At 43.7% G+C, this 23,148-nt stretch overlaps 1 protein-coding gene across 2 annotated transcripts in view; it reads left to right on the top strand.

Moving 5' to 3' along the window:
- Positions 1-23,148, top strand: part of LOC131947118 (polypeptide N-acetylgalactosaminyltransferase 5-like) — a 36,334-nt gene that overhangs the window by 6,000 nt on the left and 7,186 nt on the right. For both annotated transcript variants that reach the window (XM_059308225.1, XM_059308224.1), the window contains exons 3-12: positions 318-534; positions 2,249-2,399; positions 6,701-6,870; positions 9,346-9,513; positions 10,341-10,432; positions 13,459-13,580; positions 15,260-15,377; positions 16,958-17,143; positions 19,192-19,326; positions 20,996-21,103. In XM_059308225.1, the coding sequence (XP_059164208.1) occupies positions 318-534; positions 2,249-2,399; positions 6,701-6,870; positions 9,346-9,513; positions 10,341-10,432; positions 13,459-13,580; positions 15,260-15,377; positions 16,958-17,143; positions 19,192-19,326; positions 20,996-21,103 (1,467 nt within the window). The remainder of the gene's footprint in view (positions 1-317; positions 535-2,248; positions 2,400-6,700; positions 6,871-9,345; positions 9,514-10,340; positions 10,433-13,458; positions 13,581-15,259; positions 15,378-16,957; positions 17,144-19,191; positions 19,327-20,995; positions 21,104-23,148) is intronic.

Genomic DNA, 23,148 nt, shown 5'->3' with positions numbered 1-23,148 from the left:
TTGAGTGGTATACATATCGACTCAACTCAATAAAGTTTGAAGACTCGACGACAATTTCACTTTGAACTGCCATTTAGAAGTGTAAAGCGTGGAGGATCCATGGATAAAGTGAAGTAGAGTTTACCTACTTCTCTGACCTCGGCATGTAAAGAGATAGTGCGGCCAGCCTAGTTGACTTTTTCCTTACTTAAGACTAGTACCCACCGGATAATTTAATAGATTTCAACTTTTAAAAATATTTAAAAAAAAAACAACAACAAAAAAAAAGCATATTTTTTTCCTAAAATGATTTAAATTTGGCATGTTCTTTCTACCAGCACCTGGCCAATCTTCTATCCCAAAACGACACAATCAAAAACCGATTTGTCGCTTGGTTTTTACCCAAGCTAAACCCCACCACACCCCAGCCAACCCCCACCACACCTCAGCCAACCCCCACCACCCCTGAACCACAGTCGACCACCACCAAGAAGAAGAACGCCTTTGATGAACTTCGCGTCCTTTGGCCTCCCATAGCCAAGCCCGAAGATAATGGTAAGCCTAGTAGTCTAGTTCACACAGTTTAAAATTATTGGTTTAGGACAGTCTCTATGTTAGGAAATTACAATGTTAGAGTAAATTTATTTTAGAATGTATTGAAAAGTTTCGATTATTTTAACTACAATTTTATAAACGTGTAGAAGTGTTTATGGCAAATAAATCTGCAAACGTTGGAGGAATTCGTAGATATCATAGGCGTAGCGACCCTTTCCGGCGTCCGGGGGACAAACTTTCAATTTGGCGCCCCCCCCCCCCCCCGGGGACAAACTTTCAATTTGGCGCCCCCCCCCCGGGGACAAACTTTCAATTTGGCGCCCCCCCCCGGGGACCAATTTTCAATTTGGCGCCCCCCCCCCGGGGACAAACTTTCAATTTGGCGCCCCCCCCCCCGGGGACAACCTTCAATTTGGCGCCCCCCCCATACATTTGCAAAAAACAATGCAAAACTGCAGCTAAAATGAGCTTTTAATTTTTTTTTCCAAACCCATTTAAGCGCCCCTAGGGTCGGCACCCGGGGAAATATGTACATATCTACAATCAGGGGCGTAGCGAGGGGGGGGGCGGGGAATGCGGAACGCACCGGGTGACACCATTTAGAGGGGTGACACCAAGACAAAAAATAGCAAAATATATAGAGAAAAACTTGAGGGGGGGGGTGCAAATCGAAAGTTTGAGGAGGGGGTGCAAATCGAAAACTTGAGGGGGGGGGGTGCAAATCGAAAGTTTGAGGGGGGGGGGAGTGCAAATCGAAAACTTGAAAACTTGAAAGTTTGTCCCCGGGAAGGGTCGTTACGCCTCTGACACCATTAAGTGCCGCACCGGGTGACACCCAACCTCGCTACGCCACTGTCTACAATGTCGATATATTGAAGTTTTAGTGCTATTTTAACTTTAAAATGTGTGATATTTTGGTGCTTCCGTAATTGGGCCTCTGAAACAAAGCTACGAATTCGCTATTCTATGGCCATTTTTTAATGTTTGTCTATTATGGCCGTTTTAATCTTTGTGCCTTATCATTATCTTTTCCCGTTCGTACCCAAGACACATGGGGTAGATGAAGTAGAGTTTATCTGTTTCAGAGACTTCGGCATATGCAGGGATAGGGTGGTCAGCACTGTGCCCAGCCGCTTTTGCTTTACCTACCCTGAGTTAGGTACCCATCAGAGCTGGGTTGACTCAGGGACGTTCTACTTTGTGTCCTATGGCCAAGTTTTAATCTTTGTGTCCTATGGCCAAGTTTTAATCTTTGTGTCCTATGGCCAAGTTTTAACCTTTGTGTCCTATGGCCAAGTTTTAATGTGTGTCCTATGGCCAAGTTTTAATATGTGTCCTATGGCCAAGTTTTAATTTGTGTCATATGACCAAGTTTTAATCTTTGTGTCCTATGGCCAAGTTTTAATTTGTGTCATATGACCAAGTTTTAATCTTTGTGTCATATGGCCAAGTTTTAATCTTTGTGTCCTATGGCCAAGTTTTAATTTGTGTCATATGACCAAGTTTTAATCTTTGTGTCATATGGCCAAGTTTTAATCTTTGTGTCCTATGGCCAAGTTTTAATTTGTGTCATATGACCAAGTTTTAATCTTTGTGTCATATGGCCAAGTTTTAATCTTTGTGTCCTATGGCCAAGTTTTAATTTGTGTCATATGACCAAGTTTTAATCTTTGTGTCATATGACCAAGTTTTAATCTTTGTGTCCTGTGGCTAGGGTATGGCGGTGCTGGTGTGAAGATTGACCCCACGACCTTGACCCCACGAGAGAAGAAGATCTTTGACCAGGGCTACCAGATCTACAAGGTCAACCAGTTGGCCAGTGATCGGATACCGCTTCGGCGTCAGATTACACTGGATATGCCTGAGTGAGTAGCACACATGCATTGACATACATGAGTGAGTAGCACACATACATTGACATGCCTGAGTGAGTAGCACACATGCATTTACATACATGAGTGAGTAGCACACATGCATTGACATACATGAGTGAGTAGCACACATACATTGACATGCCTGAGTGAGTAGCACACATGCATTTACATACATGAGTGAGTAGCACACATACATTGACATGCATGAGTGAGTAGCACACATGCATTGACATACATGAGTGAGTAGCACACATACATTGACATGCATGAGTGAGTAGCACACATACATTGACATGCCTGAGTGAGTAGCACACATGCATTTACATACATGAGTGAGTAGCACACATACATTGACATGCATGAGTGAGTGGCACACATACATTGACATACATGAGTGAGTAGCACACATGCATTGACATTCATGAGTGAGTAGCACACATACATTGACATACATGAGTGAGTAGCACACATGCATTGACATGCATGAGTGAGTAGCACACATACATTGACATTCATGAGTGAGTAGCACACATGCATTGACATGCATGAGTGAGTAGCACACATACATTGACATGCATGAGTGAGTAGCACACATACATTGACATACATGAGTGAGTAGCACACATACATTGACATACATGAGTGAGTAGCACACATACATGGACATGCATGAGTGATTAGCGCACTGGACATGCCTGAGTGAGAGGCACACACTGGACATGCCTGAGTGAGTAGCACACATACATTGACATACATGAGTGAGTAGCACACATACATTGACATACATGAGTGAGTAGCACACATACATGGACATGCATGAGTGATTAGCGCACTGGACATGCCTGAGTGAGAGGCACACACTGGACATGCCTGAGTGAGTAGCACACATACATTGACATACATGAGTGAGTGGCACACATACATTGACATACATGAGTGAGTAGCACACATACATTGACATACATGAGTGAGTGGCACACATACATGGACATACATGAGTGAGTAGCACACATACATGGACATACATGAGTGAGTGGCACACATACATGGACATACATGAGTGAGTAGCACACATACATTGACATGCATGAGTGAGTGGCACACATACATTGACATACATGAGTGAGTAGCACACATGCATTGACATTCATGAGTGAGTAGCACACATACATTGACATACATGAGTGAGTAGCACACATGCATTGACATGCATGAGTGAGTAGCACACATACATTGACATTCATGAGTGAGTAGCACACATACATTGACATACATGAGTGAGCAGCACACATACATTGATATACATGAGTGAGCAGCACACATACATTGATATACATGAGTGAGCAGCACACATACATTGACATACATGAGTGAGTAGCACACATACATTGACACACATGAGTGAGTAGCACACATACATTGACATACATGAGTGAGTAGCACACATACATTGACATACATGAGTGAGTAGCACACATGCATTGACATTCATGAGTGAGTAGCACACATACATTGACATACATGAGTGAGTAGCACACATGCATTGACATGCATGAGTGAGTAGCACACATACATTGACATTCATGAGTGAGTAGCACACATACATTGACATACATGAGTGAGCAGCACACATACATTGATATACATGAGTGAGCAGCACACATACATTGATATACATGAGTGAGTAGCACACATACATTGACATACATGAGTGAGTAGCACACATACATTGACATACATGAGTGAGTAGCACACATACATTGACATACATGAGTGAGTAGCACACATACATTGACATACATGAGTGAGTAGCACACATACATTGACATACATGAGTAAGTAGCACACATACATTGACATACATGAGTGAGTAGCACACATACATTGACATACATGAGTGAGTAGCACACATACATTGACATACATGAGTGAGTAGCACACATACATTGACATACATGAGTGAGCAGCACACATACATTGACATACATGAGTGAGCAGCACACATACATTGACATACATGAGTGAGCAGCACACATACATTGATATACATGAGTGAGTAGCACACATACATTGACATACATGAGTGAGCAGCACACATACATTGACATACATGAGTGAGCAGCACACATACATTGACATACATGAGTGAGCAGCACACATACATTGACATACATGAGTGAGCAGCACACATACATTGATATACATGAGTGAGTAGCACACGTCATACATGAATGAATATCACCCTGCACATGCCTGGGTGAGTATCACACAGTAGACATGCATGAGTATCGCACACAAGATGAGGGTGAGTCTTGACTTAACACAGTAGACATGCATGAGTATCGCACACAAGATGAGGGTGAGTCTTGACTTAACACAGTAGACATGCATGAGTATCGCACACAAGATGAGGGTGAGTCTTGACTTAACACAGTAGACATGCATGAGTATCGCACACAAGATGAGGGTGAGTCTTGACTTAACACAGTAGACATGCATGAGTATCGCACACAAGATGAGGGTGAGTCTTGACTTAACAATTATCAAAATCTGAAATTTTTTCTACAACACCGACTAAAATCAAATCTCACGAATGAGCAGGAATATAAAAAAAATTTAGAAGTATAAAACTTGTTAATCTAAAACCTGTATTTAACTATAAATTGTAATTCTAAAACTTATAAATCTAAGCTGGTAAAGCTAAAACTTGTTGATCTAAAACGTGTAAATTTAAAACTTATAAATCTAAACGTGTAAATCTAAAACTTGTTGATCTAAAACGTGTAAATTTAAAACTTCTAAATCTAAACGTGTAAACCTAAAATTTGTTGATCTAAAACTTGTTGATCTAAAACTTATAAATCTAAACGTGTAAATCTAAAACTTGTAAATCTATATAAACAACGGATTAAGTCAGTAGATTTTATCTGGCAACAGCACGGTCTAGGTCCTTAGCTCACCATCAACTTTTGTTATAAATAAAGCGGCTTATATAAAAGCACTACACAAAAGCTTATTCACAAAAATATCGGAGAAATCAGCAAAGAAATTGTCTGTATGCTAACTTGTAATGCCTCAAGGGGTGAATCAGTAAAATTTTGAAATGTTTGCGAATTGAAATTTTATTTTTCGATTATTTGATATTTTTGTGTTTGTTGAACAATGTCACTAGGTGTGAGTAAGGAATGGTGTCTTTTAACTAGTAGAGTGGGTTTACTAGCATGCAATTCTTACTAGAATACAAACAGATTCAAATGTGTATTTAGTGAGTAAATACGATGACATAGAACAAATCCATTTTCAAAAAGTTTTTGGATAAAATCTCGAGACTTATATATACCTCAATCTGTATTTATATATGCCTCAATCTCTATATAGGCCTCAATCTCTATATACACCTTAATCTCTATACCTCAATTACTAATTACACCCCAATATCTATATACATCGCAATCTATATATACATCTTTATACTCACCTCTATATACACTAAATCAATATATACACCTCAATCTCTCTACACCTTAATCTCTATAAACACCCCAGTCTCTATATACACCTCTATATACCCCTTAATCCAATAATTTATTACCCCCAAATACAATAAAATAATCCCCAATACAATAATCTTTCGCCCCCAATCCAATAATTTATCGTCCAATCTAATAATCTATCATCAAATAATCTATCGCCCCAAATTCAATAATCTATCATCGAATAATCCATCAGTCCCCAAACAAATAATATATCACCCCAAACGAATAATCTATCATCGATTAATCTATCACCCCCGCCAATCGAGTAATCTATCATTAAATAATCGATCACCCCAATCCTATAATCTATCATCGAATCAGTGGCGTAGTTTGATGGGGGGGGGGGTGCAAATTGAAAGTTTGAGGGGGGGGGGGTGACACCATTAAATGCCGCACCGGGTGACACCCGACCTCGCTACGCCACTGCATCGAATAATCTATCAGCCCCCAATCTAATAATCTACCATGAAATAATCGATCACCCCCCAATCCAATAATCTATCATGAAATAATCGATCACCCCCCAATCCAATAATCTATCATGAAATAATCGATCACCCCCCCAATCCAATAATCTATCATGAAATAATCGATCACCCCCCCCAAACGAATAATCTATCATCAAACAATCTATCACCCCCAATCCAATAATCTATCATCAAATAATCAACCCCCCCAATCGAATAATCTATCATGAAAGAATCGACCCCCCCGAATCGAACAATCTATCATGAAAAAAACGACCCCCCCCCCCAGGTGCAAGAACAAAACCTTTGATGTGGGCCAGCTACCTACAGCTGGGGTGGTGCTGATCTTCACCAACGAGATCTGGTCGGTCCTGCTGAGGACTGTCTACAGCATCCTTGACGCCGGTCCTGTGGAGCTCATCTCGGAGATTGTCCTGGTGGACGACGCTTCAGATAAAGGTGTGAGAGTATCTTTTGTTTTCTAGACAACTGCTTCAGATAAAGGTGTGAGGGTGCTTTTGGTTTCTAGACAACTGCTCAGATAAAGGTGTGAGGGTGCTTTTGGTTTCTAGACAACTGCTCAGATAAAGGTGTGAGGGTGCTTTTGGTTTCTAGACAACTGCTTCAGATAAAGGTGTGAGGGTGGTTTTGTTTTCTAGACAACTGCTTCAGATAAAGGTGTGAGGGTGGTTTTGTTTTCTAGACAACTGCTTCAGATAAAGGTGTGAGGGTGGTTTTGTTTTCTAGACAACTGTTCAGATAAAGGTGTGAGGGTGGTTTTGTTTTCTAGACAACTGTTCAGATAAAGGTGTGAGGGTGCTTTTGGTTTCTAGACAACTGCTCAGATAAAGGTGTGAGGGTGGTTTTGTTTTCTAGACAACTGCTTCAGATAAAGGTGTGAGGGTGGTTTTGTTTTCTAGACAACTGCTTCAGATAAAGGTGTGAGGGTGGTTTTGTTTTCTAGACAACTGCTCAGATAAAGGTGTGAGAGTATCTTTTGTTTTCTAGACAACTGCTCATATAATGTATCATCCCCAATATAATAATCTAATTCCAAATCCAATAATGTAATTCCCAATACAATAATCTAATTCAAATCCTATAATCTAGCTCCCTATCCAACAGTCTAATTCCCAAATACAATAATCTAATTCCCAATACAATAATCTAATTCCCAATCCCATAATCTAATCCCCAATCCTATAATCTAGCTCCCTATCCAACAGTCTAATTCCCAAATATAATAATCTAATTCCCAATCCAAATTATCTAGTGCTCCATGGAGGCAGATGAAGTAGAGTTTATCTGTTTCCGTGGCCACTAAATATGAACGGATAGTGTGGTTTAGCACTATGCCTAGCCGTCTTTACTTTTCCTGACGTGAGTCAGGTACCCTTAAAATCTGAGTGAATTTAGGAACGTGTTATAGACTTATACCTGGGGACCCAAACTCGTGAGTTTTGGGTTAGCAATCGTACGCTCTATTATCTGACTACTCCATCCCCTTTTGAGATTTAAAATAAATATTACATTATGGGAAGGCATGGTCGAGTGTTAGAACTCAGGAAAACTGACCTGACACGAATCTCTCCTGGTCCGTAGTACGTCTGTGTCCGCCCAACTTCGTAGAGTACCTGGGTATCTAGGGCAGATAAGGGCAGCTGGGCATATTGCTGACCACATTATACATGCAGAATCTATGGCAGATAAGGGCAGCAGGGCATATTGCTGACCACATTATACATGCAGTATCTATGGCAGATAAGGGCAGCTGGGCATATTGCTGACCACATTATACATGCAGTATCTATGGCAGATAAGGGCAGCTGGGCATATTGCTGACCACATTATACATGCAGTATCTAGGGCAGATATGGGCAGCTGGGCATATTGCTGACCACATTATACATGCAGAATCTAGGGCAGATAAGGGCAGCTGGGCATATTGCTGACCACATTATACATGCAGAATCTGGGGCAGATAAGGGCAGCTGGGCATATTGCTGACCACATTATACATGCAGAATCTATGGCAGATAAGGGCAGCAGGGCATATTGCTGACCACATTATACATGCAGTATCTATGGCAGATAAGGGCAGCTGGGCATATTGCTGACCACATTATACATGCAGTATCTAGGGCAGATAAGGGCAGCTGGGCATATTGCTGACCACATTATACATGCAGAATCTAGGGCAGATATGGGCAGCTGGGCATATTGCTGACCACATTATACATGCAGAATCTAGGGCAGATAAGGGCAGCTGGGCATATTGCTGACCACATTATACATGCAGAATCTAGGGCAGATATGGGCAGCTGGGCATATTGCTGACCACATTATACATGCAGAATCTAGGGCAGATAAGGGCAGCTGGGCATATTGCTGACCACATTATACATGCATAATCTAGGGCAGAATAAGGGCAGCTAGGCATATTGCTGACCACATTATACATGCAGAATCTGGGGCAGATAAGGGCAGCTGGGCATATTGCTGACCACATTATCTCTTCATACAGACACCGAATTAAAACAAAACCGGCGACATTTTTTGAGGGAATTTTTTTTTATTCTTAATATAATTAATGTTACACTACTGTAACAGCACAAATATATAATTTTTTGATGTTTCGGATTCGAATCCCAAAATCAGCACTGACTTAGTCAATGTCTTATATGTATCTAGCAAATCTTGGTAAATGTTAAGGTCAAATGTATAGCACTCATCTTAAGGTTTCATTGCCCAAGACAGGCAAACAACTGACCATAAAAGACTTCTGCTGTAGTCAAAACTAGCGATATTAAAACATCTGAAACAAGCAATATTAAAATATATTTTGAAATCTTTTGTATAGTTATATATAGATATAAAACGATTCATGTAAAATTATACGTCACCTCCCCCCACCCCCACCCCCACCCCCTACAGAGTTTCTAGGAGCCCCCCTAGAGGAATACATCAAAATCTTCGGTGGAAGAGTCAAGTTAGTTCGTCTACCGGAGAGGAGAGGGCTAATAGAGGCAAGAGTTGTAGGATTTGAGCACGTCACTGGATCAGTTGCGGTCTTTCTAGATGCCCATTGCGAGGTCCATAAAGGTACTGATTACACCGTTACACAGTACTTACACGTACTTTAAAAGTTATAACTTTAACGGTTACATAGTACTTACACGTACTTTAAAAGTTGAAAGTTTAACTTCTATATAACGCTTACATATAATTAAATTGTTGAGACTACTGATATACATAGAACTATTGAAAAGCTATCGGTAAACCATACTATAATACTAGGTAGATTGTAAAAAGGCAGTTGACAGGATGTTTCTAAAATCGAACCAATAGTTCGATTTCAGGTACAGTTTCAATGTCCACATATATGTTGACATAAGTCGAAATGATACACATGATAAGAATCTGTCCTTATGCTTACACACGTATTCAAGTCTGTTGACACGCTTTAATAAGTCTGTTGACAGAAATTGACGTCTGCTGGCACAAAAGATAAACGTCTGCTTATATGAATGATTGACGCCTTTAAAATAAACGATTGACGTCTGCTAAAACAAACGATTGACCTATGCCAACAAAACAATTGACGTCAGTTGACACAAATGATTGACGTCTGCCAATAAAATGATTGACGTCTGCCAATAAAACGATTGACGTCTGCTTACATATGTAATTGACGTCTGCTGGCACAAATGATTGATGTCTTCTTACATAAATGATTGACGTCTGTCAAAAAAATGATTGACGTCTGCTAACACAAATGATTGACGTCTGCTTACATAAATGATTGACGTCTGCTGACCCAAATGATTGACGTCTGCTTACATAAATGATTGACGTCTGCTGACCCAAATTATTGACGTCTGCTTACATATATAACTGACGTCTGCTGACCCAAACATTTACACCCCCAGGTTGGCTAGAGCCACTTCTGGAGAGGATCAAACACGACGACAAAATCCTGGCCGTGCCAAACACCGATAGGATCAACTACGACACGTTTCAGGTACCATGTCGCTCATGGCGTGAACTTGTTTATCTTATCTGTTGACGTGATCCTGTTTGTTTTATCTATTGACGTGATCCTGTTTGTCTTATCTGTTGACGTGATCCTGTTTGTCTTATCTGTTGACGTGATCCTGTTTGTCTTATCTGTTGACGTGATCCTGTTTGTCTTATCTGTTGACGTGGTCCTGTTTGTCTTATCTGTTGACGTGATCCTGTTTGTTTTATCTATTGGCGTGATCCTGTTTGTCTTATCTGTTGACGTGATCCTGTTTGTCTTATCTATTGGCGTGATCCTGTTTGTTTTATCTGTTGACGTGGTCCTGTTTGTCTTATCTGTTGACGTGATCCTGTTTGTTTTATCTATTGGCGTGATCCTGTTTGTTTTATCTGTTGACGTGGTCCTGTTTGTCTTATCTCTTGACGTGATCCTGTTTGTCTTATCTGTTGACGTGATCCTGTTTGTCTTATCTGTTGACGTGATCCTGTTTGTTTTATCTGTTGGCGTGATCCTGTTTGTCTTATCTGTTGACGTGATCCTGTTTGTCTTATCTGTTGGCGTGATCGTAAATGATTTAGTTAATCTCTCAAGTATCCATGCTGTCCGTTTAAAGATTTTGATTGCCATTCCCACGTCTTTGCAGTTGCTATCAAAAACATTTGGACAGCCGTCAAATGATGTTCCAATGCCCGTCCTATGCCCTTCAAAGTGCTATCAAAACCATTTAGCCAGCTGTCAAAGGATGTTCTAATGCCCGTCCTATGCCCTTCAAAATGCCACCAATACCAAGTTGACAGCTGCTTCTTGATTCTAAACCCATCTAATGATTTATTCAATGGCCTACTTAAGCTCATCCTTCGCCGATATCATAAATATCCGGTTTTTGTGTGAATTTTATTTCCTACTGTAATGCCCTTTAATGCCCTTTTAAGTTCGTACAGTGATTGCCTGATGCGTTTCTTATACGTGTGTATTGGCCGTCAAGTGCCCATGTACTGGACGTTAAATGCCCCTTTAATGCCCACCTAATGGCCGCCAAATGCCCCTTTCATGCCCACCTAATGCCGTCAAGTGCCCATGTACTGGACGTTAAATGTCCCTTTAATGCCCACCTAATGGCCGCCAAATGCCCCTTTCATGCCCACCTAATGCCGTCAAGTGCCCATGTACTGGACGTTAAATGCCCCTTTAATGCCCACCTAATGGCCGCCAAATGCCCCTTTCATGCCCACCTAATGCCGTCAAGTGCCCATGTAATGCCCATATAGTAGCTCCATCCACATAACCCTATTTCTCCTTACCAACTTCTGTCCTCTTTGCATCACATTCTGTGTATCACCTTCTGTGTATCAACTATTGTGTATCACCCTCTGTATATCACATTATGTATATCCTCTTATGTGTATCTCCTTTTTTTATGTCTCACTTTATGTGTCTCACTTCATGTGTATCACTTTATGTGTCTCACTTTATGTGTCTCACTTCATGTGTCTCACTTTATGTGTCTCACTTTCCGTGTCTCACTTTATGCGTCTTACTTTATGCGTCTCACTTTCCGTGTCTCACTTTCCGTGTCTCACTTTCCGTGTCTCACTTTCCGTGTCTCACTTTCCGTGTCTCACTTTCCGTGTCTCACTTTTTGTGTCTCACTTTATGTGTCTCACTTTATGTGTCTCACTTTCTGTGTCTCATTTTCCGTGTCTCACTTTCTATGTCTCACTTTCTATGTCTCACTTTCTATGTCTCACTTTCTATGTCTCACTTTGTATTCACACTCTCTTTGTCTCACTTTCTGTGTCTCATTTTCTATGTCTCACTTTCTATGTCTCACTTTCCGTGTCTCACTTAATGTGTCTTACTTTCTGTGAACTTTTTTCCACGTATCACTTTCCTTCACACGATTAGCGTACCGGATTAAGACCGTCTAGCTGTCAATGGAGGTTTACCGAGAAGATAGGATTAAAAACCGCTGAAAGGAAAATCCATTGTGGTTATACAAATAAAGAAATCTCGGGGTAATTGATCTAGAACGTTCGAACATTTTTAAAGAATAATGTTGATATCTTCTCTAGGCTAAACATAAAAGACTTGGGAAAAAAAATTCGAATTTTAAATTTTAAATTTGAATCTTTGGCCTAGAAATCTTTCTGACAGGATTGAAATCAAAATTTTCTTTAAGGAATGTACACACGTTGTGAACACATGGACACGCCTTTAAGTTATAATCTACTGCTTAACTAATGGATATTTAAATCTCATCTAGTGGCCCAAATAACATTGATCTATAACATCCACCACTCTATACAGTGTTTCTTCCAGACTTTTGTCTCCGGGGGGGGGGGGGGGGCACTCGATATTTTCGGGGGGGGGGGGGGGCGTTCATCATTTGGGGGGGGGGGGCGGACACTAGTAAAATTGTATGTTTACAAAGAGATGCCTGGAAGAAACTGACTCTATATGATACCATATAACAAAATGATATACCCATATACATATAGCTTACTTAGAGGAATGGAGCTCAGTATATTTTTACTTTAAGTACTGTAAACATATTTTTATAATTGAGTACTGTAAACACTTTGTTTATTGTTGCTGTAAGAGTTCACGAAAACAAAAACCCATCACAAACGCGGGGATTTAGTTGAGTAAAACGTTGTACTTTAAAGTCTGTTGAGAGTATAATTTGTTCTTTGCCTTTTTTTTGTTGATAGTCTGAGATCATCTGTGTACCATAGATTTACTGTAAAGACTTATTTTGCTGACAGTTCGCCTGTGAAACATTAATTTACTGTAAAACTTCCTTTGATGACAGTATAACTTCGCATGGCTAATCGTAGATTTACTGTCAAGACTTTCTTTGTTTACGGTATGAAATCGCCTGTATATCATAGATTTACTGTAAAGACCTACTTTGTTGACAATAAAAAAAAATTGCCTGTGTACAATAGATTTACTGTAAAGACTCACTTTGAATATAACTTTGCCTGTAAACCATAGATTTACTGTAAACCTTCCTTTGTTGACAGTATGAGTTCGCCAGAAACCCCCACCAGAGGGGCGGGTTCGAGTTCGACATGTACTACAGCTGGATAGACCCTCCCCCACCCCCGGACGGCAAGATCAGGATGTCAGAAGCCGACCCCGTCAAGTAAACATATCTTTGATTCAAGTTCACTGATCACTCACGCCATTGAACACATACAGTTTTATTTGATTTCAGATATAATGGAAACTTTTGTTTTGCTTATTTTGAAAGTAAACCTTCGTGTTACTGTTACTTGTTTAGTTTAGAGTTCAGATGTTTAAATGAAGAGCTACATGTATGAGCTTAAAGAGCTATCGTGAGATGAATCATATTTTTAGCATCGCACTTCACTAACCCAAATAATTTTTGCACCAAACTTCAATATCTTAATATTTTAGCACTAATCCTCACTAGACTTATTTTTGTTAGCACTAATCTTAACTGGCCAAATAATTTTAGCACCAATCATCACTAGCCTAATATTTGAGCACCAATCTTCACTAGTCCAATATTTTAGAACCAATCATCATTAGCCTAATATTTTAGCACCTAACTGCACTATCCGAAATCATTTTAGCACCAATCCTCACTAGTCTAATATTTAAGCACCAATCTTCACTAGTCTAATATTATAGCACCGGTCTTCACAAGGCTTATAATTTTAGCACCATTCATCACCAGTCAAATATTTTAGCACCAATCATCACTAGTCCAATATTTTAGCACCAATCTTCACCAGTCCAATATTTTAACACCTATCCTCACCAGTCCAGTATTTTAACACCTATCCTCACTAGCCCAATATTTTAACACCTATCCTCACCAGTCCAGTATTTTAACACCTATCCTCACTAGCCCAATTTTTTAGCACCTATCCTCACCAGCCCAATATTTTAGCACCTATCCTCACTAGCCCAATATTTTAGCACCAATCATCACTAGTCCAATATTTTAGCACCAATCTTCACCAGTCCAATATTTTAACACCTATCCTCACCAGTCCAGTATTTTAACACCTATCCTCACTAGCCCAATATTTTAACACCTATCCTCACCAGTCCAGTATTTTAACACCTATCCTTACTAGTCCAATATTTTAACACCTATCCTCACCAGTCCAGTATTTTAACACCTATCCTCACTAGCCCAATATTTTAACACCTATCCTCACCAGTCCAGTAGTTTAACACCTATCCTCACTAGCCCAATTTTTTAGCACCTATCCTCACCAGCCCAATATTTTAGCACCTATCCTCACTAGCCCAATATTTTAGCACCTATCCTCACCAGCCCAATATTTTAGCACCTATCCTCACTAGCCCAATATTTTAGCACCTATCCTCACTAGCCCAATATTTTAGCACCTATCCTCACCAGTCCAATATTTTAGCACCAATCATCACCAGTCCAGTATTTTAACACCTATCCTCACTAGCCCAATTTTTTAGCACCTATCCTCACCAGCCCAATATTTTAGCACCTATCCTCACTAGCCCAATATTTTAGCACCTATCCTCACTAGCCCAATATTTTAGCACCTATCCTCACCAGTCCAATATTTTAGCACCAATCATCACTAGCCCAATATTTTAGCACCAATCATCACTAGCCCAATATTTTAGCACCTATCCTCACCAGTCCAGTATTTTAGCACCTATCCTCATCAGTCCAGTATTTTAGCACCTATCCTCACTAGCTCAATATTTTAGCACCTATCCTCACCAGTCCAATATTTTAGAACCAACCTTTTCTAGTAAATATTTTAGCACCTATCCTCACCAGTCCAGTATTTTGTCACCCAGGTCACCTACCCATCTCGGCTGCTGTTTCGCGGTGTCGAAAGCAAATTTTGATCGTCTGGGGAGATACGACCCTGGCCTTGACATTTGGGGCTGTGAGAACCAGGAGCTGTCGTTCAAGGTCAGGTCATAGGAGTTCATCTATAAATAGCTTCAGGACGAGTTAGGGTTATAGAGACGTTCTCTAGATCGACACAATGTTAATTTACGTGGGTCACATGGGGAAGATGAAGTAGAGTTCACGTGTTTCTGTGACTTCGGCATATGATGGGATAGCGTGGCCGATGCTTTACCGAACCGCTTTTCCTTTTCCTAACACGTGTCAGGTACTCATAAGGGGTCATCCATAAATGACGTCCCACTCGTAGGAAGGAGGGGGGGGGTCCGTAATTTTGTGACGATGTGTGATGAGGGGAAGGGGGGGGGGGGGTTCAGATGTTGCGACGTCACACTTTTGCATTATAAAAAAAATGTTAGAAAACGAATTTTAGACGTTATTTCGCGTTTTAGAGAACTGTTTTAATAAATTGTAATAGTTTAGACAAGATTTTAAACAAGTTAATTAAAAAAGTCTAGTGACATTTATGCGCAATTTCCTTATGTTATCTAAAAATAGCTCTGACGTATAATGCTGGGGTGCGTTCAAGCTAGAAGAACGATCGGTTTGTAGGTGTTTATGTAATTTTAAAATTTGTGACCGAACGAGAGGATATTTTTGAAAACTTTCTTCGGCAATATTGTTCTAAATTATGGCAGGAATCGATTGGTACATGTTTCAAGTCGCTAAGTGGTCTGGTTGCCGAGATATTGGCCAAAAACTGAATTTTTTCGAAGTTTTTTGGCTTTTCCGGGAAATACATGAAAGAAACCCGGAATTTTTATGGCCTATGCTCATTCTCGTAACTTGCTTAACATAATTGCTTTTGGAACTAGTCATCGATATTGCTTCGTTGAGGAGGAGATAGGACTTAAAGCCCGGACACACATTCATCCATACATTCATTCATTCATTCATTCATCCATCCATTCCCAGAAATGACGAGTTAATAAACGCAATTCTCCAGAATGGAAATTGCGCTAAAAAATATCGATGTTTAAAAAGAATTCAACTGCAATTTTGAGGGGGGGGGGGGGTTGTAGGTTGAGGTGTGACGTCATTTTAGGGGGGAGGGGTCTGGCTTTTTGTGACGACGTGTGACGGAGGGTAGGGGGGAGGTAAAAATCGTCAAAAAAGCGTGACGTCATTTATGGATGACCCCTAAGGGTTGGGTGTAATTTATCCACTTGATACTTTTGAATTAACAGTCGCACACTCTGTACCTTCAGTTCCAGCTATGGGCTCTGGCATATCCATGGTACGCCCAACCATCCACGCATTTTATTTCAATTCAAGTTTCATTGAACAAAAACATTTAGTGCGACTCTCATAGAACTTTACCTCAAATAATTTACAAAATGCCCTGAGCCCCAGTCAAGAAAACATGTTCCATTTTAGTAAAGTATTTATTTTTTCGCAACTAGAAAGTCTTTATCAAAGCTTTTAACGTCTAGAGTTTTTACGAAAACGTGTACCTGTTAACATCTTTCAAAGATAGAACAACTCAGCTTTTTATAGGATTTTTAAAAATAGTATACCTATACTGTAAAAATACAAAACAATTCTTTTTGGGTTTTTAAAATTTAAAAAAAATGTCATTGCAGACGTGGATGTGTGGAGGCAGCATCGAGATCGTCCCCTGCTCACACGTGGGTCACATGTACCGACCCACCTTCCCCTACACCTGGGGGGACAAGCCCTTCACCCTCCAGAGAAACTGTATGAGGATAGCCGAGGTCTGGATGGATGACTATAAGAAGGTGTATCAGGATCGTCTGGGTGATATTAGGGTAGGTGGGTCGTTGGGGTGTAGGGGTAGGTGGGTCTTTGGGGTGTAGGGGTAGGTGGGTCTTTGGGGTGTAGGGGTAGGTTGGTCGTGGGAGGGTATATGTGATAGGTGGGTCATTGGGGGTAGGTGGGTCATTGGGGATGTAGGGGTAAGTGGGTCTTTGGGGTGTAGGGGTAGGTGGGTCGTTGGGGTGTAGGGGTAGGTTGGTCGTGGGAGGGTATATGTGATAGGTGGGTCATTGGGGGTAGGTGGGTCATTGGGGATGTAGGGGTAAGTGGGTCTTTGGGGTGTAGGGGTAGGTTGGTCGTGGGAGGGTATATGTGATAGGTGGGTCATTGGGGGTAGGTGGGTCATTGGGGATGTAGGGGTAAGTGGGTCTTTGGGGTGTAGGGGTAGGTGGGTCGTTGGGGTGTAGGGGTAGGTGGGTCTTTGGGGTGTAGCGGTAGGTGGGTCGTTGGGGTGTAGGGGTAGGTGGGTCTTTGGGGTGTAGGGGTAGGTGGGTTTTTGGGGTGTAGTGGTAGGTGGGTCTTTGGGGTGTAGGGGTAGTTGGGTCTTTGGGGTGTAGGGGTAGGTGGGTCTTTGGGGTGTAGGGGTAGGTGGGTCTTTGGGGTGTAGTGGTAGGTGGGTCTTTGGGGTGTAGGGGTAGGTGGGTCTTTGGGGTGTAGTGGTAGGTGGGTCTTTGGGGTGTAGGGGTAGGTGGGTCTTTGGGGTGTAGGGGTAGGTGGGTCTTTGGGGTGTAGGGGTAGGTGGGTCTTTGGGGTGTAGGGGTAGGTGGGTCTTTGGGGTGTAGTGGTAGGTGGGTCTTTGGGGTGTAGGGGTAGGTGGGTCTTTGGGGTGTAGTGGTAGGTGGGTCTTTGGGGTGTAGGGGTAGGTGGGTCTTTGGGGTGTAGGGGTAGGTGGGTCTTTGGGGTGTAGGGGTAGGTGGGTCTTTGGGGTGTAGTGGTAGGTGGGTCTTTGGGGTGTAGGGGTAGGTGGGTCGTTGGGGTGTAGGGGTAGGTGGGTCTTTGGGTTGTAGGGGTAGGTGGGTCTTTGGGGTGTAGGGGTAGGTGGGTCTTTGGGGTGTAGTGGTAGGTGGGTCTTTGGGGTGTAGGGGTAGGTGGGTCTTTGGGGTGTAGGGGTAGGTGGGTCTTTGGGGTGTAGGGGTAGGTGGGTCTTTGGGGTGTAGGGGTAGGTGGGTCTTTGGGGTGTAGGGGTAGGTGGGTCTTAGGGGTGTAGGGGTAGGTGGGTCTTTGGGGTGTAGTGGTAGGTGGGTCTTTGGGGTGTAGGGGTAGGTGGGTCTTTGGGGTGTAGTGGTAGGTGGGTCTTTGGGGTGTAGGGGTAGGTGGGTCTTTGGGGTGTAGGGGTAGGTGGGTCTTTGGGGTGTAGGGGTAGGTGGGTCTTTGGGGTGTAGGGGTAGGTGGGTCGTGGGGGTGTAGGGGTAGGTGGGTCTTTGAGGGGTAGGGGTAGGTGGGTCTTTGGGGTGTAGGGGTAGGTGGGTCTTTGGGGTGTAGTGGTAGGTGGGTCTTTGGGGTGTAGGGGTAGGTGGGTCTTTGGGGTGTAGTGGTAGGTGGGTCTTTGGAGTGTAGGGGTAGGTGGGTCGTGGGTCGTGTGGGGGTGTAGGGGTAGGTAGGTTGTGGGGGTGTAGGGGTAGGTGGGTCGTGGGGGTGTAGGGGTAGGTGGGTCTTTGGGGTGTAATGGTAGGTTGATCTAATATACAGTTAGGTGGGTCGTTGGAGGTATATTGGTACGTGGGTTGTTATTTATATGGGAGTCGTTGTGTCAGATATACGGGTAGATGGCTCTAGTCGTTGGTTATATAGGGTAATTGTGTCTTATATGCGGCTAGGTTGGTTTAAGGGTAGGTGGGATATTGAGAATATAGGTGTAGGTGTATCGTACATGCAAATGAGTTTTTGTTAAAATACAGATAGGTGGGTTGTTATAAATATACGGTAGATTGATGATTCAATAGTGCAATACCAAGTTCCAAACTGTTCAGCCAAACTCCACAAAAGGACAGACTGTAGAGATTACGGTTATCACGTGACATGTCACATGTGTCACCCTCAGGGCAAGTTGGACATTGGTGACGTCAGCGCCAGACGTGACCTCAGGAACCGCCTGCAGTGCCAGAGTTTTGATTGGTTCGTCAAGGTCGTGTACCCGGAGCTGTACATCCCGTACAACACGTCAGCCACGGGTTGGGTGAGTACATGTGGGGTTGGTGTGGGGGTTGGTGTGGTGGTGGTGTGTGGTTGGTGTGTTGTTGGGTGAGTACATGTGTGGTTGGTGTGTGGTTGGTGTGGGGTTGGTGTGGGGTTGGTGAGTGGTTGGGTGAGTACATGTGGGGTTGGTGTGTGGTTGGTGTGTGGTTGGTGTGGGGTTGGTGTGTGGTTGGGTGAGTACATGTAGGGTTGGTGTGGGGTTGGTGTGGGGTTGGTGTGGGGTTGGTGTGGGGTTGGTGTGGGGTTGGTGTGGGGTTGGTGTGGGGTTGGTGTAGGGTTGGTGTATGGTTGGTGTGGGGTTGGTGTAGGGTTGGTGTGGGGTTGGTGTGTGGTTGGTGTGTGGTTGGTGTGGGGTTGGTGTGGGGTTGGTGTGGGGTTGGTGTAGGGTTGGTGTAGTGTTGGTGTGGGGTTGGTGTAGGGTTGGTGTGTGGTTGGTGTGTGGTTGGTGTATGGTTGGTGTGTGGTTAATGTAGAGTTGGTGTGGATTTGGTGTGTGGTTGGTGTGGGGGTGGGTGTGTGGTTGGTGTGTGGTTGGTGTGGGGTTGGTGTGGGGTTAGTGTGTGGTTGGTGTGGGGCTGGTGTGTGGTTGGGTGTGTGGTTGGTGTGTGGTTGGTGTGTGGTTGGTGTGTGGTTGGTGTGTGGTTGGTGTGTGGATGGTGTGTTGTTGGTGTGGGGTTGGTGTGAGGTTGGTGTGGGGTTTGTGTGGTGTTGGTGTGGGGTTGGTGTGTGGTTGGTGTGTGGTTGGTGTGGGGTTGGTGTGGGGTTGGTGTGGGGTTGGTGTAGGGATGGTGTGGGGTTGGTGTAGGGTTGGTGTGGGGTTGGTGTGGGGGTTGGTGTGGGGGTTGGTGTGTGGTTGGTGTGGGATTGGTGTGGGGTTGGTGTGGGATTGGTGTGGGGTTGGTGTGGGGTTGGTGTGGGGTTGGTGTGGGGTTGGTGTGGGGTTGGTGTAGGGTTGGTGTAGGGTTGGTGTGTTGTAGGTGTATGGTTTGTGTGTGGTTGGTGTGGGGTTAGTGTGTGGTTTGTGTGGGGCTGTGTGGGAGCTGGTGTGGGGGTCGGTGTGGGGGTTGGTGTGGGGGTCGGTGTGTGGTTGGTGTGGGGTTGGTGTGTAGTTGGTGTGTGGTTGGTATGTGGTTGGGTAAGTACGTGTGTGGTTAGTGTGCGGTTGGTGTATGGTTGGTTTGTGGTTGGTGTGTGTTGGTTGGTGTGTGGTTGGTGTGTGCACATGTGGTTATTATATGGTTGGTGTTTGATTATGTGTAGTTAGTGTGTGTAAGTGTGTGGTTAGTATGCACATTTGTAGCTGGTGTGTGTATATGTGTGTTTGGTTTAAAATTTATCGTTAATTTGTATACAGGTTTTATTAGTGTGTGTATGCGTGTGTGTGTTTGTTCGGTTTATTTACAAGTATTTGTTTGTTAACTTGTACATGTTTATCGCTGTGTACTAGATTCGTTATAAGGGAGTTATGATATTGCACCACTGTATAACTACAGCATAAACAAATTTTATGATTTTCACAAATGTTCGTTAAAACCTCCACACATCTTTTCTCTCACGCTGTTACTAACATACAGACATCTTAACACACCACCTTTTTGACTTACATGATACGGTACCATACTAACAAGACAGGTGCTATGTTCCTACAGGTGTCCAGCCTTGTTGACCCAGGTGTGTGTCTAACAAGAGAAGTCCACTGGAACAGTGCCGGACAGCCTGCGGGGGTGGCCAGGTGTGACGCATGGAATGCTCATCAGGTAAACTTTGGTGCCATAGCACGTGACTGAGTGAGTAGTTAGAGATGGTAGGGTAGTGGCTGTTAGAGGTGGTAGTGGCTGTTAGAGGTGGTAGTGGCTGTTAGAGGTGGTAGGGTAGTGGCTGTTAGAGGTGGTAGTGGCTGTTAGAGGTGGTAGTGGCTGTTAGAGGTGGTAGGGTAGTGGCTGTTAGAGGCGGTAGTGGCTGTTAGAGGTGGTAGTGGCTGTTAGAGGTGGTAGGGTAGTGGCTGTTAGAGGTGGTAGTGGCTGTAAGAGGTGGTAGTGGCTGTTAGAGGTGGTAGGGTAGTGGCTGTTAGAGGTGGTAGTGGCTGTTAGAGGTGGTAGTGGCTGTTAGAGGTGGTAGTGGCTGTTAGAGGTGGTAGGGTAGTGGCTGTTAGAGGTGGTAGGGTAGTGGCTGTTAGAGGTGGTAGTGGCTGTTAGAGGTGGTAGTGGCTGTTAGAGCTGGTAGGGTAGTGGCTGTTAGAGGTGGTAGGGTAGTGGCTGTTTGGTAGGGTAGTGGCTGTTAGAGGTGGTAGTGGCTGTTAGAGGTGGTAGTGGCTGTTAGAGGTGGTAGGGTAGTGGCTGTTAGAGGTGGTAGGGTAGTGGCTGTTAGAGGTGGTAGTGGCTGTTAGAGGTGGTAGGGTAGTGGCTGTTAGAGGTGGTAGGGTAGTGGCTGTTAGAGGTGGTAGGGTAGTGGCTGTTAGAGGTGGTAGTGGCTGTTAGAGGTGGTAGTGGCTGTTAGAGGTGGTAGGGTAGTGGCTGTTAGAGGTGGTAGTGGCTGTTAGAGGTGGTAGTGGCTGTTAGAGGTGGTAGTGGCTGTTAGAGGTGGTAGGGTAGTGGCTGTTAGAGGTGGTAGTGGCTGTTAGAGGTGGTAGTGGCTGTTAGAGGTGGTAGGGTAGTGGCTGTTAGAGGCGGTAGTGGCTGTTAGAGGTGGTAGGGTAGTGGCTGTTAGAGGTGGTAGGGTAGTGGCTGTTAGAGGTGGTAGTGGCTGTTAGAGGTGGTAGTGGCTGTTAGAGGTGGTAGTGGCTGTTAGAGGTGGTAGGGTAGTGGCTGTTAGAGGTGGTAGTGGCTGTTAGAGGTGGTAGTGGCTGTTAGAGGTGGTAGGGTAGTGGCTGTTAGAGGTGGTAGGGTAGTGGCTGTTTGGTAGGGTAGTGGCTGTTAGAGGTGGTAGTGGCTGTTAGAGGTGGTAGGGTAGTGGCTGTTTGGTAGGGTAGTGGCTGTTAGAGGTGGTAGTGGCTGTTAGAGGTGGTAGTGGCTGTTAGAGGTGGTAGGGTAGTGGCTGTTAGAGGTAGTAGTGTAGTGGCTGTTAGAGGTGGTAGTGGCTGTTAGAGGTGGTAGAGTAGTGGCTGTTAGAGGTGGTAGGGTAGTGGCTGTTAGAGGTGGTAGGGTAGTGGCTGTTAGAGGTGGTAGGGTAGTGGCTGTTAGAGGTGGTAGGGTAGTGGCTGTTAGAGGTGGTAGTGGCTGTTAGAGGTGGTAGGGTAGTGGCTGTTAGAGGTGGTAGGGTAGTGGCTGTTAGAGGTGGTAGTGGCTGTTAGAGGTGGTAGGGTAGTGGCTGTTTGGTAGGGTAGTGGCTGTTAGAGGTGGTAGTGGCTGTTAGAGGTGGTAGGGTAGTGGCTGTTTGGTAGGGTAGTGGCTGTTAGAGGTGGTAGTGGCTGTTAGAGGTGGTAGGGTAGTGGCTGTTAGAGGTGGTAGGGTAGTGGCTGTTAGAGGTGGTAGTGGCTGTTAGAGGCGGTAGTGGCTGTTAGAGGTGGTAGGGTAGTGGCTGTTAGAGGTAGTAGTGTAGTGGCTGTTAGAGGTGGTAGTGGCTGTTAGAGGTGGTAGGGTAGTGGCTGTTAGAGGTGGTAGGGTAGTGGCTGTTAGAGGTGGTAGTGGCTGTTTGGTAGGGTAGTGGCTGTTAGAGGTGGTAGGGTAGTGGCTGTTAGAGGTAGTAGTGTAGTGGCTGTTAGAGGTGGTAGTGGCTGTTAGAGGTGGTAGAGTAGTGGCTGTTAGAGGTGGTAGGGTAGTGGCTGTTAGAGGTGGTAGGGTAGTGGCTGTTAGAGGTGGTAGGG

Source organism: Physella acuta, unplaced genomic scaffold (assembly GCF_028476545.2).
Source record: "Physella acuta isolate Inbredline_101_S28 unplaced genomic scaffold, ASM2847654v3 ptg000583l, whole genome shotgun sequence".
NCBI classification, from domain to species: Eukaryota; Metazoa; Mollusca; class Gastropoda; family Physidae; genus Physella; species Physella acuta.
This window is presented reverse-complemented; position numbering and strand designations above follow the sequence as displayed.